Raw genomic sequence first — 17,804 nt, 5'->3', positions numbered from 1 at the left:
AACTTGAGCTGAGAGCCACACAGGCACTATGTTATGTTTTCTTTCCAGAAGCAGAATTTATCTGTATAAGAATGTAAGAAAACTGGATGCCAGTGCCTTATTCTTTGATTTCTGAATCTGATGTCAAGTACAAATATTATAATTTATACTCCCTTTGACATAAAACATTTATTTCTATTAATTGTTTTCAGCTTTCAGGAATTGCAGCATTTACTACTCTGTCAGGGATGCAGGTAGTCATCTAAAGTGACCATCAGGGAAATTGAAATTTAAGAGACAAGGGACCAGATTAAATCAAAACTTTGACCCACCCGCTGATAGAAAACTACAGAACTGTACTCAGTTGCAGCTTAATTTCTAGTTAGATGCCACTTTCTTCTAATCATAAATGTATGATGTACAGGTTTGTAGTTTGCTTTTAGCGGTTGGGTCAAAGTATTGATTTAATCCAGCCCAACTGTACAAAGAACAAAAAAATGAAGGCTGAACATAATTACATTATTTAATTAATACATTTGGTTAAAAAAAAAAAAAACAGCTCTGGTATATCTTTCTAATTTACTGTACGTCACCCTCTAGAGTCTAGACAACTATGAAAGAGTTGCCCTCTGTGTAAGATTTAGAAATACATTTATAAAATTACCATTAACCTTCATCATATATGGTAATTATTTTTAACTTCTGTCACAACTAAAAGAAATACACATACATACACTTGGCTTTTGTGCAATTCCCTTGTGCTTGCTCTTTGATACAAATCAAAATAAATCAAAATACAAAAACATGCACATTAAACATATAATAATAATCTGTCACAGTCACAGAATTCATCGGACTATTACAATGAATCTGTTTTTTTTACAACTGAGATAAGAAGGATTATAATGTACATTATGTTCCATAAACAAAAACAGATGTGACCATTGCATGAAAAAGTAAATATTTGCCCCTAATTTTAATTACTCTCCAATTGTACTCTGAAATTAAGCATTTAAATCATAACTCAAGCAAACAATGAATGTTGACTTCTTTAAAGTGTACATGCAGCAACACCCCCCGAAACACACGTGTTTGTATGTATATATATATATATATACACACAGACACACACACACACACACATATATATATATATATATATATATATATATATATATATAAAATTATATGGAAACAATTTGGGTTAATTAGGCTTTTATTTTTGGTCTAATAATTGGGAGCATTTCAGTTGTTGGTGATGCTTTTTTCTGATTTTTTTGTTTTTACTTTCCCTTTTTTGCTCCCCTTCTAAGAGAAGATCAAAGAGTCTCTAGTTGAATAGATGTTAATGATGCATGAATTTCATTTCTTCGCTCCAAGCCGCTGAAATCTATGAACATTAGAAAAAGCAAGCAATTTAGAGGCTGTACAGGCATGATTAGCACTATTTTGGGGCTTTTTCTGTGAAAGAGACCCTTTAACCCACCAGAGAGGCATCTTTGTCTACCTCTGAACTATAGTTTTCATAACCCTTGCTCTGTCCCCATTAGATTTTTTTTTTAAGTTTGTGTTTTTAACAAACCAATGAATTATTCATGAGATTTGTTTCCAATGAGTTGACATCAATGGCACAGTAAGTACATATTTTTTTTCTAGACAGTTGTCCATATCTAAAAGAAAGACAAAGAAACAATCAACTCAAGCACCAAGATGTGTTGCAGAGCGTAACTGGCAGGGCTCCTTTAAAGGGCTTTACAAAGTTATTTCACTCAATCACTCAAAGTTTTTGTGAATGTTTTCTAAGGTCCTTGCTACAAATAGCTAAGCATGTGCATTGAGTGCATTTTAATTTGCCAAGGCACGCAGTTGCTGCATACAGCTCAAATGAGCGATTGGCCAGCTATTCATCGCAGTGTCTGAGCTTGACGTGAGTATGTGTGCAGAGAATTGTTCATCAGCTATGTACTTGGGAGCTCAAATTAATTAAATACTACCTGCCAATTCAGAAAACTCTAAATTCTAAATTATACCCTAATGGAACTGCTGAAATGTCTATTAAAATACCCTAGGGTTGTTCGTGTTAAACATATTTAGAGTTTGCCATGGTGTGGGGGAAAAAAAACAACAACAAACAACAAACAAAAAACACCAATACAAATGTAATCTTATGTAGGGATTTTAAAACACAAATAAAAGTGCATCTTTTTCCTTCGAAAACATTTTCAAATTAAGAACACTTGGCTGTCAGTACTGTTGACATACATCGATGAATCAAAGCAGTGTAACTTCATAAGCCACAGCATTACAGCTTCAGTTGTCAGCCGTAGTGCCGTTGCAATCAAGGCCTTTAGAATACTAATCAGCTGAATAAGCCATTTGTGCAATATGCAGCTCCTCAGGACGTAGCTTGACAGTAAAATATCTCAGTGTGTTGGTATCATGAGTGAAAGAGGAAACAAGGTGCATTATGTAGGTGGGAGGAAACAGAAGCATTGAAAAACAATTAGCAAGAAGACCAGACCTTGAAAAATAGCACGAGGCCCTGGTAAAAGAGTGTGACAGAATGAAAAGATTCGACTTTGAGAAAAGATAGTGGGGCATGGGAAAAAAACTGAACCGGGAGATTATACAATTGATTGAAGTGCTTAATGAGCAGGAGGACAATGATCTAATTAATGGTACTGTGAAAATGTATTTTCTTTAAACAGCTGCCAAATCTCCATGTATTTCTAAATGTAAGGAGGAAAAGTGTTTTTTTTTCTATTAATCTTAAAATAATATATAGTCTAGTAAATGAAATTGGAGAAGAATAATGCTTCACCTTTTCAAGTTCAGTGCAGGGTCTGATCTAGTGAGAAAAATAAATCTTACCAGTTTATTTTTAGTATTCACTATTACCATAACAAATACACCCTTTCTTATGTATTCTTCTGCTGTTGTATTGAGTTCTGTTCTGTTTCCTGTTATTAAACATATTCTGCCCTTTTACTAGTGGGCATCTTTGTGGAATACATGTTAGGCAGTACTGTGTATTTTGGTATGCATTGCAAAAATACAAAATATGCACAGAATAATTATGTTAAATAGAGCCATCTTGAGATACAGTCAACATAATTGTATACAAATAAATTAAATTACTGTAACCATATAATCAGAGGACCTACAGTTAAACACTAAAAACAGGAGAAATTTCTTTATATGAAGATATTTGAGAGTCTGGACCAAAGTACCCAGTCAAATTATTGAACCCAACTCTACTACACATGATTGCTCAAGGAACCTCTGAGATCTATTAGCTACTGGAAGTCAAACAAACAAGATTGGCTAAATCTTAAAAACCTTTATCAAGTTCACATTCAATGATTGTTCTTTGCCTTAAGGAAACTGTGGTTGCAGAGGTACATATTACCTTATGAGTAACAATAGCTAGTTAGTAACAAATGGTCAGGCAATGCCCAAGCTGTTATATAAATAGATAGTCCGCATCTAACAGTGCTTGCCCCAAATCCAGGGGTCACAAGGTGAGTACACTAAGCCTACAGACAATGTCAATAATGAGGATTCTCGAAACAGACCAGGACATGCCGACAATCCTTGTGCGGTGATGAGTGACCTGTGCAGGTGTCTGTCGGGCTGCCCTGGGTTAAAGCCTCCCTGATTGCCTCGATGACCCGTGGAGAAAATGCGCGTGGCCTCTGGGTTCACAGCCATAACAAATGAACAGCTGTTTATCCACAGCCTGAGCCTGGCCAGTGTAGAATTCCAGCAACCTTAGACATTCGACAAGTATGACAGAAAATAATTATTTTTACTTTGTGCTATTTTCACACCAAGAGACTATATATGTGCGTGTGCATGTGCGTGTGTGTTAATGCAACATGTCTCCAGACCTGAGCATTATAGCTCCACATATACTTTGATCTCAAACTGTTCTAATGCAACTGGATAATAAAGTCAATTCACTCTCTGGTGCTGGTTGTGCATTAGTGAAAATCCACTTACTTGAATTGGGCACCCACTGGATGAGTTTGTGGGGAGGCAGTTGGTCCTTCCCCTGCCCACAGATGACATCTCTGACAGCATGGTTATATCAATTAAATGTGCATGCTTATGTCCTGGAGTTAAAGTGGTTAATGTTTTATGTATTCTTTTTTTGTTTAGAAAAAGGGATCGTAACAAATATACCAAAGCAAAATTCAATTATGATCATGGTGACATAAGAATGTTCCGTTTCTGTAATTTTGGAAGTAATAACTGTGGGCTCGAGCTTGGTCCTGCCAAGTCAACATTTTCCAGGGGGGAATACTTATCTCTTGGGCAACTGGCTCTCATTCGTTGTGGATACTGCCCAAGCCAAGAACTCAATGGTTTTTAAGCAGATCAATGGTGAATCAACTTCTGTCACCACAAAAAAATGTCAAATTTCCCATAGTTTTCCCTGCCTCTATACTTGCAGCTTTTTGTTACTACCATAACCTGAATCTGCTGACTTCCTTTAAGTTATAAACCGCATGCAATTGTAGACACTCTGTGGATCAATGCTTCAGATGTGACAGATCAACCAGTTTTTACATTTGAGATATTTTCTGTGAATCTTTACATATAACTAAATTGCAGCTTTTTCCTAATGAGTAATGCATATGTAATTTTCACTCTGAAATGGGCTTGCAAACATTCACCCGCAATCTGTTTACAAATGTCCTGCAGATCGCATGTTACAAACCCTATTTTTATATTTATAAAAACACTCACACACAGTACTAAAAAATGGCTCCTGGCAATAAATTAAACCGTGATAGGGTACAATTTTGTAATTTGCAATCTATGGGTTGGACAAAGTTTTTATATGGTCTAGGCCTAAGACTGATTGACAAGGATGAAAGTAGTTAGAACTGACTGTGGAATTTCAATTCTATTGTTGGTTATCTTTACTGTAACAAAATATTACTGGAACCAGTAACTAAGCGAGCATGGCCTGATGATTTATACCAGACGTAGTGCTGTTAGTGGTTGTTGTTGTTTTGCTTTGGTCACATACCATTAATGAAAGCAGGATTGTGTTCCCTGTGGATCACTCTGTAACCTTGGAGTTCTTGTTTCTGTTTTCTTGTTTGTTCTGTGGACAGGCTGGTTGTATTTGTTGTCCCACCATGTTAGAATTCTTTTAAAGTTGTGCGTCCACAGATTTATTGCAGGGGTGGGGGGTAAACATTTAGACAGGCGACTTGCCCGCTAAAGCATTATGGTACCAAGTGTTTACATGAGATGGCTACGTTCAGCATGGGTTCCAGTGCTGTTGTTTTTGCACTTTATTTACTGTGGCGTTACCACATTATTTGTGAAATCATCTGGTTTGGCTACTGACCACTGTTGTTTTGATAAGCCTTTCCTTTGTGAAAAAGATCACTTCTGAGAAAGTCTCGGGGATCCCCATTGCTGTTTATGTATGCACTATTCTAATTGCATGACACATTGTTTACAGCTGGGTTGCCATTACATCCTACCAGAGGCACTTCAACTGGAGTGTAATTAGATGACAGGCACACACAATAAAAGATCTGGCTTTTGTGACTCAGAGTCATCTAACTTTAGCTGTTTTTGAGTTTTGGCAAATTAATGATTAATTATCAGTCTAGCCACTTGAGAATAATGGAAAAAAAAAAAAAAACTTGAAATGAAACAATTAGATTTTGAGGAACTTTTCAAAGACTCAAACTTGCAAATTGATCACAATCCACCAAGAACATCTGGAATTATATGAACACATTGTTTATATCTTCTATGTGACTGAAAGTCATCCTTGGTTCATAACTAAGCAATTCCACCTCATCATGAAAACATGAAAAAAACCTGAACAACAGCCTGAATGTCACCAGAATCGACCAGTGCAGTCTAAACTCATTCAGCCATTTTAATGTCTGATTTAAAAATTCCACATATATCAGCCTTATTTCTATTTGAAATCCTTTGCATGATGTTTCCATTTTCTTGGAATATATGGAAATACTTTCCACTGTATAACATCTTATAATGTCTGACTGATATGTCCTTCTAAATCAAAACATATTTTGACAAGTTTTTCACAGTCAAATCAAAGCTGGGAAATAGCATTGCAATAGTAGGCAGATAAAGAACTGCATATCAGTGAAGCTAGGGGTATTCAGTAATCATTTTGCAAATCTTATAAAGTTCTTCCCTGGCTGAGATGGCCCTGGTAAAGTGGTTTTGAGTCCTGTATCTTGTCTGTTGGGAAACTCTGAGATTTGCAATCAGGCTATTCTGCTCTGGATGATCATATTGTCATTTTAACAAGGAAAGCTTGATAATTGTGTTGGATTGTGTCTAACGCGTCTCTTAGAATGTTGTCATCCTGTGGATGCACTGGCACCAGAACAAGAGTACAAATGTGTTAACAGAAAAGCATAAAGCTAACACTGGTTATAATAATAAATACAATAATAATAATAATAATAATAATAATAATAATAATAATAATAATAATAATAATAATAAGCCTACCTACATTACTTACACAAGATGCTAAAATCACTATATGAGACAGAAAAGGCAACTATAGGTCACGGATATAGTATGCTCAAACAAGCAGAAATCGATCATGCATATTTGGGAACACAATGCTTTGGTTACTGTAGTGCCCTCAGCTTTTTGTAATGGACAGTATCACACAATGCCAAACCAGAGAGCTAAGCTGCACTTAAGTCAGCATTCTCCTGAATTAAAAAGAAAAGGAAAAAAAACTGCTGAAACAGCAGTTTGCGTGTAAGAATTCAAAACAGATGTATCGGATTGTGCTGCGCAGAGACTGATGTTGAAGTCTACTGACAGAATTGTGACAGAGGAGTTTTGGACCAGTGCTTTCTGCAATATACCTATCTTAAAGGACACCTCGACCTCAGTTGTTTGGCATCTCAACGCTGTATGAGAATGTAAAACATAATTCTAAAGCAAGAGAAATAAAAGCCAGGGAAGAACAGACGACGTTTCTCCACTCACTGTGAAAGCCACAGAGATGTTTATAGAAAAAATAATTCAAAAGACTGGCAGTGGTACATAAGTAAGAATGTTTGTTTTTAATTTCCCATGGTTTAATTCTCTGTTGCTTTTATGTATGTTGAAAGGCATCACTTGGCTTCAGTACACTTGGTATTTAACAAAAATATCTAAACCGAACCCACAGCTTTTTTACAGATGTGAGTTTAAGCACCCCTTAAGACCGGGTGATAATTTGTAGATCTGCTGTTATTTCAGATGTAAGTACTTACATACAAATGGGTGTCCTCCTGGCCATTTGTCTTAGATTAGAATGCTTTTCAGTTTCGGGTGGTTCCCGGTAGCAGCTGCCTTTGAGATACACAAGTCCATTTCCCTGTGCTGACCTTTAAATATTTGTTAAAGTCAAGTACAACTGTTCAAGAGGGCTCAAGGATCCACAGAGTTAGATGCACATGAGACCCCAGTCATTTACAGTGCAGCTTTAATTATTAAATGAGCGGAGCTGTTCTCAAATATGCCCATTCTAAGGTTTCAAAGACAATTTGATTGTATATCCATAACCTACATATTCAATATGTAGTGCAGACTTTCCTACAGGAAGAATAAAGCGTGAGTTGGAAAGTTCATGCTGATTTAGGATAATTTTTTTGGTGTAATGCTTTGTTATGGATTTATACTACAGATTACCTGAAGGCACAATGTCAAACTTTCGAAATTATCTCAACCACAATCACTACATGCTGATTAACAACGCCATTTGTTGTGTTTTGTTTTTGTATCCCATGGTTTAGTCATGAGAAACCAGTCTCATCCACCTCTGCAATGCAATGTGGCAACCATTAGCTTATGCACTGACCTCAGGGCAAATCATTTCCAATACCTACACTAACGTCGTCCATTCACACGAGAGAAATGGAATTCATGAAGTCACACAAAGTTCAGAGGTAAAATATCTCCTTTGCATCCATTTTCTGTCCTTTTAAATCAGATTAATACTATCAAAGTCATAGTGTACCCCAAGCCACTGAAAAGATGGTGCTTTCTTGCTCCCAAGCAATTCAACCTTTTGATATTAGTTGGTATGGATGGTAGTTGGCGATGAAGATGTCCTTCACAGCTTGTTTTCTGCTCTCTGAACAAAAAGAAAAATGTACAATACATATACCAACAACATTGTTTCAGTTTACATCAAGTTATCAGGATATACATTCGTTTTAATTGTTACATTTCCCCTCCATTAATGTACTATATTCCATTCAACAAACAGAAATCCAATTTCCAGGGGCCCCACAAAAGTGACAGACAATGTAAGAACAACGAGACAGCCTATAGGGTTAATCTCTCCATTTATTTTTGGAGTTTTTATGCTCTTGGGAGGGTTACATCCATTACAGCTTCCCGAAAAATGTGTGTCGGAATTCCAGCATATTTGACCATTGTGCACCAAATTATGAATCAGTAGCTACACATTTTAGTATATAATTTTAGTTTCTGTTTTGAAGATTGAGATACAAGATTTCAGCCTTGGACGATTTTCAAGTCATTAAAAGGCCAACAAAGTAAATCCTGCTAGTTCAAATATACACGTACTATAGCCAAGAGGACCAGAGGCTATTGTAAACTGCAGCATGCAGGACTGAACAAAGGAAAACCTTCTCTAAAACTGTGTATTACTTCAGCAACTGAGGAGATGAACATTTGGGACCCAATATGTATGTGTCGATATGTAAGTAATGGCTACCTTTGCATGTTTAATTATGTTCTTACATCATTTTTAGTTCCTCCACCAACACTGAGAACTTTTTGATCATCCCCAGTGTCAAAAATGGCTGCTATTAACTCTCCTGAACAAACTTTCTCCCAGGTAGACTGTTTTCACTGTTTATTACATTCACACCTACATCTTACCCCAAATGTATCAAGCTATAGGGTGCACCCTTACCAACACATAGAACAGAACACTAACACGCTACAACCACACTCACAGTAGACCCATGCATGCTCCTTTGAAATAGCTTTCCTTTTATTGTTCCTGCAAAACCCAATAAGCACTGACAAGTCATTGCTATTAAGAATTACTGCTCATACTTCTGTGCATATTCATCGTATTGCCTATTATATGCAGAATACATTGATAGGTTGGTTGTACAGTGATTTCGTTGAACCCCTGTGTATAACACTTTCTCATTTAGTCTCAGTTATCTTCAGCATATCACAACAAGAACATGTCTTTTCAGCATTTGACTTTCCTCAGCCAGACCCTCAGACCTCCGTTACACAGATTTTCATTGTCACTCCTCACAGGCTACGCTTCCAGCTTTCTCAAGCTCAGAGTGCTGATGAGGGAAAAGATAAGCATGGCATGCACAGAATCAGTGGTCTCTCACAAATGTTCTGCTCAATAGGCCAGATGTAAATAATTGTTGAAAGCAATACAGGTCTGCATTGTGGACCTTGTGAATGTTGAACTTGGCCAGGAGCACTATAGCTCAGTTTCTGTGAGGTTCTCAATGGTCTTTAAACGGTTTTATTCAATTCAGTATGGACTGGATTTCAACCCAGGTCAGACAGAGGTAGTGTCCTTTGGGTGTAAACATACCTTACCACCCACATAACCAAATGCAGCTTTTCTAAAATATACGGACGCACATATATATGTCAGCTAATGATACAACGATGTAAGATTGTCTATGTTACACAGTTGATGTTATCTTTTCCCCTCTGGATTACTGTTACTTGAGTTCTATTATGAACTGGAACTGCCATTTGTAAATAAATATTTTTATTCTGTTATTGGCCTTTACATGTATAAAGCATACAGTATGTTACAGTTTTATCAAAAAGTGGAAAATACTGATGTTACATAAGTAACCAATGTAAAAAATAAGTACTTCATCTTACTTTCCCTGAAAGTAAGAACATTATTTTCAGCATACGAAAATACCCATACAAACACAGCTTAAGCAATTTAAGTTATTAAACAGTACAAAAAGTAGAAACATTAACATTTTCAAAACCGAACAATGAAAAGTCCTTCAAGAATTTCATTTGAGTCAAATTTACACATGTTCATAGTCTGGTAGAAGCTTACATCCAGATCCACCAGGCACACTTTAGATTTCCCTTTTTCAGGCCTCAGAGAAACAAGAAACCTAGATGACTGTGGCAGTAACATTTGCAAACATCTCATTCCAAAAATGAAATGAAGGAACGTTTCTGGTTGTCTAGAAAATCCTTGTGTCTATAAGGCAGTGGTTTATTAGTCTCTGCTCTTAAAATGCTTAACTGATCTTCTGAGTGAAAACATACAGTATAACAGGCAGTTTTGAAGCCTTCACCTAATATTGGCAGGAGTGATTTAAAGTGCTGGCCAACTTTTATGCTCTTTTTAGCACTAACGGGTGAATAATATACATCATGTCCCGGAGATCAAACACACATGCTGCTTTGAAAACATGAAAGAAAACACTGTCGCTGAAACGGAATGGAAGAATTTGTCATGTAAATTGTACTATCATATTGTCATACAGCATATGTATAATTAAACCAGATATTGGGGTTCAGCAAGGCAAAGTACAGTTTATAACCAATAACCAGATTTGATGGAAATGCAGTACACCAGGTAATTGAGAAATGGCTGCATTTGCATGTTTTTAGAATTCACTTGCTTCTTATGGATAAACAATTAGGTGAAAGCTTCAAAGATGATTATCATTATTGAAGGAGTGAAATCAAAATGTGTAGGCTATTTTGAGCTGGATTTCGATCAAGTTCAGATTTCACAATCAAGATGAATGGTCATCCCATTTGAACAACAACAAAAACAAAGGAATGAAAAATAAATGGTGTATTCAGAGTTCATTGTTCATTGAATTAATTTTTTTCATAGTCAGAAAACTTGAATTGTTCAGTCTATATAAATAACGTCTTATACGTATTGTTCTGCCTCTCCTTCATTTGAAATGGCTACAGCTCCGTCACCACTGTTCATTTCAATATCTTTTGAAGGCGCATTTTCTGGAAGTAAAGCCAGATCCTTAAAGACATCGACATAATGTCCAAACCCAGGACCCCAGTTCAACAGGTTGTCCCAATTAAAACTCCCAGCTTGGGCACCTAGTTTATGGGGTAAGGTATAATGTTCAGTCGAGGGCAATTGTGAGGTGCTTGGGCCTCCTTCTGCTCTGCGACTTGAGTACCTCCTCTGCTTTAGCCTGCCGCCATAATCTTCATCATCTGCATCCGACTCGTTGACCTGAGACAGTTTAGGCATCCTGGAGCTGTAAGCCATGGGCTTCTCTCGGTCGTACTCCATCTCAGAGCAGGTGAAGGAGTCGTGTGAGTCGCTCTCCGAGGAGGACTCTGGGGCAGGAATTCCATCAGCTGGATTCCTGATCCTGGAGAGAGGTCTCCTGCAGTCATCTTCTGAGGAAGATCTCCCGTGATCGGCGCTGCAGATACTGGGGTTTCTCGGCCGAGGGGTATTCAGCCTCTCTACTTCCTCTATAGAGAGTCCGACCGGAGGTCCTGTCTCAAGAGGAATCTGCTCTATTGGCTGTTTAAGGCGACTCCCTGGCCTGGAACCGTGACCCGCCATCGTCTGGGGGCTCTTGCTTCTCCTTCCCAGGCGGGTGGCGTAGTTGAACATTCCAGGCTGGCACACCTCACCATGTAAGTCCAAGGGACTCCCCTCTCTCCTCGCGAGATTCAGTTCCCGCGCTGGGCTGTTGCGGTAGAAGGACGATGGCTTGGAAAAAGGAGCTGGACTGTGCCGAGAGAGAGGATTAGGGGTTGGGCAGGTGGAGTGGCTCAGTGGGGTTGATCTAAGACCCTGGCTGTATGAAGGCTGGTAAGTGTAACTACTTGCTCCCAGTGGTAAAGGGGACTGCCGTGCAAACCCTAGTGGACTATGTCTTTGAATTGAGAATTTGGGTGTGTGGCTCCTGAATTGTTTATAGTGCTGAATGATATCGGCATCAGAAGGGGCAATGCTACTGGCATTATCAATGTCGTAATGCTCAATGTCGGCTTCAGTGCCAACACAGGGAGCACAGGGGGCACTGGGTACAGTCTCTGTATTGTGAGGAATGTCTGTTTCATCATATATAAGGTAAGGATTTTCCCTTTCGATTATATCAGGTTTGGGGTTGCCTTCGGGCTGCTTTCTCACGGTCATGTCATCGCCATAAGGAGGGATATTATCTGGGTCGTCAAAGGCCACATTCTCACTCCCTTTTTTCTTTTTTTCTTTTGGTTTCTTCTCCTCTTTTGGCACCGTGGTCTTTCGCCCCCTACAATGGTTACACAAGATCAAACTCAAAACCACCAGTGCTAAGGCTGTGGCGCAACTTCCAACAATGGCAGGTACTGCCCATATGGGTAAGGACAGTTCATCTGGTCCTTTAGTGGTACTGCAGGTAAAGCCTCCATTGTTACCCATCATGCATAGAGTTCCTTGTGGACACTGCACTCCAAGGCAAGCCACAACAGTCTCACAGGTCCTTCCGGTGTAAAACTCAGGGCAGGTGCAGGTAAAGCCAGCATGGGGACTGGGTTCACAGCTGCCTCCGTTGTGACAGGGGTTGGAGGAGCAGTGCCCTGGGGGAACACACTCGTAGGCGTACCACTGATTGACACACATGAGATCATCCCAACAAGGACTACTGGCACACACATTGGGTCCCCTGCAGCCGATCTTGACAGAAGGATGTGTTTTTGATATTGTAACAGAGCTGTGCTCCCCACTGAAAGGCAGGTTTTCCCCCTTGTATTTAACATAAGCAAAGCAGCCATCGAAACCTAAAAAAAGGAAAAAGAAAAATAAATTCAGATAAGGGAAGTCTTATTTTCATAAATAAATATTATGTATGGGCTTATTTCTACTGTTCCTACATGCTTCCAATTTCCATTGTTAGTCCATGTTAGTTTCTCAATTAAGTCACAGAGATTGAATGACAAATTAGGCATTTATTAATTGTTTTTATTTTTATTAATTACCCTTAAAAAAAAAAAACTTCACTTTAAACTGCAATCTGCTGATACAGGTCAACGCACATATTACAGTAATAAACTAGTCAGTCGGTATGCCATTGTGTAATTCATCCAGTGAAAAGAGACTAAAGCAAATCCTGCAAATAAATTTTTAAATAAAAGTAGTAAAATAGAGTTTTTTCAAAAATAAATACCAAAAAGTACCACGCTCAATCATTTTTGAGTTAAATTAAAGCAATTATTTTTGTTAATGTGTAATGATATTGACTAATTAGATCAACAAGAACAGGAAACATGATTTATTGTTAGAATTATTGGTTAAATGATTGCAAAATCAAAAACAAATATTCCCAATCATAATTTAAGGCAAAATGATTTGGAAATTAAAGAACATATTTTCTACATTGACCTTTGTTGATAAAGAATGCAAAAAAAAAAAAAATAATAATAATAGATGTATCTCTAAGTGTTTTTTTTTTCTTACAAAAATATGTAAATATATATGATTAGTTACATAATATAGAATTATATACAGTTGATTGAGAATAAGGCTTATACTAAAAAAAGAAGAGACAATCCGGCCAGTAGCCAATTTTAACTCTGGCATACACATGTTGCTATAAATAACACGACAAGACACTACAGTTTGTTGTATTGTGGAAGCTGCACTGGGTAATAGATAAGAATTACATCATATAAGCCTGTTAAAATGCTGTGTACCTTAAAGCCATTAAGATGCAATTTTAGAAACTGAAGGTTCTGGCACACAAGTACACTATTAAATCACCAACTACTATGATCTAAGTATCTGATATTGCATATTATATATCTATCATATTGAATACGTTTATTCATTTTCACTCTCAGATAAAACAGGTCACTCTTAGGTTGTGTATTTAAATTCTATTTTTTGAAGTAAATCTGCAGAATATCGGTTTTTCTCAGCCATTTATAATTTACTATGTTAAAAAAAAAAAAAATGTATTCCCCAATACCCTAATCCTAAAAAATATCCTACAAGGATATTGTTAAAATCCCACATCTTTGGGAAATATGTTCAGTCATTCCGCATATTAACCAGGGAACAATTAGGAAGAATTATGGTAATTAAATCTCTTTTAAATTGTGACTTATTATTGTTTCCTAGCTCAAAGCCTTATTCTTGGCCTCATAAGGAAACACTGATCTACAGCTTATTACTGACATCATGATTATCTTATGCCTGGTTGATGCTGCCTGAATAAAATAAAACGTGGAACCAAAACATGTTACTTCACTGTATACAGTCATGGACAACAAAAAGAAACAACCAATCACAAACACGAATAATTAATATTTTGCACATAAAAATTGTACATTTAGAACAATATAAACAAAAACAGGGTATATAACTGATGCACAGTTATTTGAGCCGCTGTTTGTTTAGTATATCAGCAGCGAAGGTTATTGAACTCACCCATGGGTGTTTTCTGTTGAGTTGGTCCCGGTGGAATTCCCCCCAGTGAGAGCGTTAACACATTGACTCCTCCTAAATCCTGAGTCTGGTGAAGTATTTCCTTTAAGTAGGAACCGTCGACACGGAGAGAAGTAATAGAGCCATTCTTCTGCAGCTGGAGCGTATGCCAATGGCCATCTGAGACCATTAATTCTGAGACAGTTCTTTCCACCTTTCCTCCCACACCAGCATCAGAAGTGTAATGCACATTGCCATTCTTGATCTAAAATAAAATAGATTGAGAATGTCAGTGGATTCCCATACACTCAACAAATGTACTTATCAATTACGTATGGTCATTGCAGTCAAATCATTTTAATACTCCCTGAATACATTATTAAGTTGATTAAGATGCATAGGTATTACATACATCAATTTATATTACAATAATCTATAATAAACCATGCTGAACATTCATATTTTGACATTCATGCAATCTTTGTTATGACCTACATAATGCAAACCATGACATTTTTTTATATATGTTGAGAATTAAATCCATGTTTATTTCTGACATTAAAATATAATTTGTATACCCTAATAAAATTACATCTGCAAATATTTGATTTGAGTCCCATCAAAAATAGAAAATGTTACCTTCAATACAATCCCTCTGAACCAATGAAAGGACATAAAAGGCTATCTGGGAAACACATTTAACTGTATCTATTTTGCATCTTTGTTATTATATTTATTAAGTAAGATATCGGATATTATTACTTTAGACCTTACAGTAGTTGTATTCTGGAGTCTAGTCAAAATCTTTGTAAAACAAAACCAAAAGAGACCTCTGTGTCCCCTGGAAAGGACTGGGGAATAGTTAAGAAGATGAATGAGTTTTGTGCTTCTGGAAAAATGCCCAGTTTAAGTCAGACCTCTAATACTGTGAAATAAAAGAGCATGGGGTAATGGAAGAGGTGATAAGGACACACAACACTGCAGCAGTCCAATCACATCAGCTCAGCGTTGGCTTTAATCTTACCTTCACAGTAGTATAATTGCTGCTTTCCTGAACATGAAATAAAATTCCACTTTTGCTCCTTGTTCTGAACTTCACGTCCACATTGTTCAGGCTCACTGGATCATTAAGGGCCGGTCCTCTTAAACTCTGCCCCAGCAGAAAGTCGCGTTTCTTTTTCTGGTTCAAGGAGTAGTCCAGACGGCCACTGCCATCCAGAGACAGGGCTGTGTCAACCGTGATGACTGTAGGAAGAAAAACAGAGCAGGCAAATAAGAAGACCTTCAATACCAGAGAACATGTTGCAGATTATAAACAGTTACACATTTTTTGTGCAATGTATTGAATTGGGAGTTGTTCGGTTAAACTTTTACCCGGTTAAAATTACAGAAGCTAAGAATCCTTCAAATATTCCTTAATGTGCCAGTTAATAAGTATTTAAGGATTCACTTCAAGAACTAAAGCTTAACTTCAATTAATACATTATTTAAATCTGATATGAAACCATAACTGTCATACATTTACAAAGTTGGAAGATGCCACTATTTGCTTTTTAAAATTTTGTTTTTATTGTTCTTCTGGAAAATAAAAGTTTACTTGTCATTTCTTGTATGCACATTGATAAATAAAGTAATGAAAGGAACCAAAAAGGATTCTCACATTTTTCGCAGTATTTTCCAGTAAACCCTTCTGTGCATTTACACTGTTGCCATGACCAGTAGTCCACACAGGTGCCTCCATGCTTACAAACATTTGCTGAACAAGCGCCTTCCAGTCTTGGACATCTAAGGAACAGAAGAAAAATAAATGTAATGAAGAAAAAATAAGACTTTCAGAATGCAGACATTCTCATCCAAGATAAGAGAAAAACTGGCAATATCTGGGGAAAAAGTGCCAGACCTGTCAAGGATCCCATGGGACGCTAAAGCCTGACTCGGCTCCAGAGGTCGTCCATTAACAGCAAACTCCATTATGCAGCCGACAAAGTCGTGGGTTGCAACTTGTCCTTTGCGCCGAAGAACTGGCTCTATTGACCTGACACCTCCTACTGTGAGTCTGTTGGGCTGCACATCCAGCGTCCTAACAACGACAAAAAGCCAATGGGAAATGGGAAAATGCAGAAAACACAGCACACAAACGATAGCTACTCTTGAAATAGACTTTGGGACGACAATGTGTATGTGTGTCGAATCATCTAGTTAACTACAGTATAAGTATCCACAGCAACGACAACACAATGTACATTGAATTAATTCTTTCTGTGCTGTATAATCCGACTATAAACCAGGATTGTATTATAAAAAAGGAAACTGCAGGTTCCCTCACCAGTCAGCATGAACGGCCACATTGCTCACAGTGCAATACCCAGGGTCCTGATCCTCAGAGCACACGTCTACGGTCAGGGACGCGGCCTGAAAACACAAGCAAACAAACAAAACACATTTAGTGCTGGCATGGCAACATCCTCCACATAGTAAAATGAACTTTACTTTGACTGAAACACCTTTTAATAATAATAATAATTCACCATTTAATCCTCTTCCTCAAGCTGTCTGCTATATTTCACTGCTTCTTTTTGGACATAGTACATGCAGATATCTCAAATGTTTAAACAAGATGTTTTGTTAAATGTATTTGGCAGTACTTTTAGCGTCAGATAATCTACATGCATTAATGCAATTACAAAACAAGAGTTATGAAAACAAATGGAGATCATGAGGTAGTTTATATCTATATAAATAATTTAACATATTATGATTTTTGTATCATATTCATCCACTACCAAAAGCAATGAACAAAAACACAGTAGTCTGCTCCAGAAAGAAAGATTCATTTCACTAACTTCAGCTTTTTAATTTTAGTTTAGTAATGATTTCAGAGTTCAATGTTCACAATATACATGGAGTCAAACAGATATCATCATTGCAATGATGTTTCACATTTGTAGTACACTTTACAGAGGGTTTACAGATTTCCTTAGGGCATCTTTGCAGGCTTTTGTGCACAAGCAAATCAATACCTCAAATGCCATTTGTGTTTTTTGCTTTACACTGTTATGACTTTTTTGATTGATTATAAATTAATTAATTATTAATGTATTAAGTCAGCTAATTTTACAAGCAAGCAATTCATATCAAACCAGATTAGCACAAAAACATAACCCATAAATTGCATTCATTTTATAACTCCTGTAGACAATGAATAAGCTGCTGGGCTGACTTTGTCTCTGGTTTGAGTTAAAAGCTCCGGGTTCTGTTTTGTTCAGTCCACAGTGTGTGTGGTTTATGAACCCTAGCAATGGAAAAGGATCATACGGAAATGGAAACTGCATGGATGTATTGGGAAAACACAAATTCCGTTCCCCCA

General features: G+C 37.2%; 1 protein-coding gene across 1 annotated transcript in view; it reads right to left on the bottom strand.

Annotated features, from left to right (window-relative positions):
* Positions 1–9,758: 9,758 nt before the first annotated feature.
* The window catches only part of fat4 (FAT atypical cadherin 4), an 89,483-nt gene continuing 81,437 nt past the window's right edge, over positions 9,759–17,804 (bottom strand). The window contains exons 12-17 of the mRNA XM_066719847.1: positions 16,764–16,849; positions 16,338–16,517; positions 16,098–16,222; positions 15,462–15,682; positions 14,441–14,702; positions 9,759–12,792 (exon numbers count right to left, since the gene is read on the bottom strand). Of these exons, the coding sequence (XP_066575944.1) occupies positions 10,922–12,792; positions 14,441–14,702; positions 15,462–15,682; positions 16,098–16,222; positions 16,338–16,517; positions 16,764–16,849 (2,745 nt within the window). The 3' untranslated portion in view covers positions 9,759–10,921. The remainder of the gene's footprint in view (positions 12,793–14,440; positions 14,703–15,461; positions 15,683–16,097; positions 16,223–16,337; positions 16,518–16,763; positions 16,850–17,804) is intronic.

Source organism: Amia ocellicauda, chromosome 13, assembly GCF_036373705.1.
Source record: "Amia ocellicauda isolate fAmiCal2 chromosome 13, fAmiCal2.hap1, whole genome shotgun sequence".
Classification (NCBI taxonomy): domain Eukaryota; kingdom Metazoa; phylum Chordata; class Actinopteri; order Amiiformes; family Amiidae; genus Amia; species Amia ocellicauda.
Note: the sequence above shows the minus strand (reverse complement) of the source record. Positions and strands in the feature narration are given on the sequence as shown.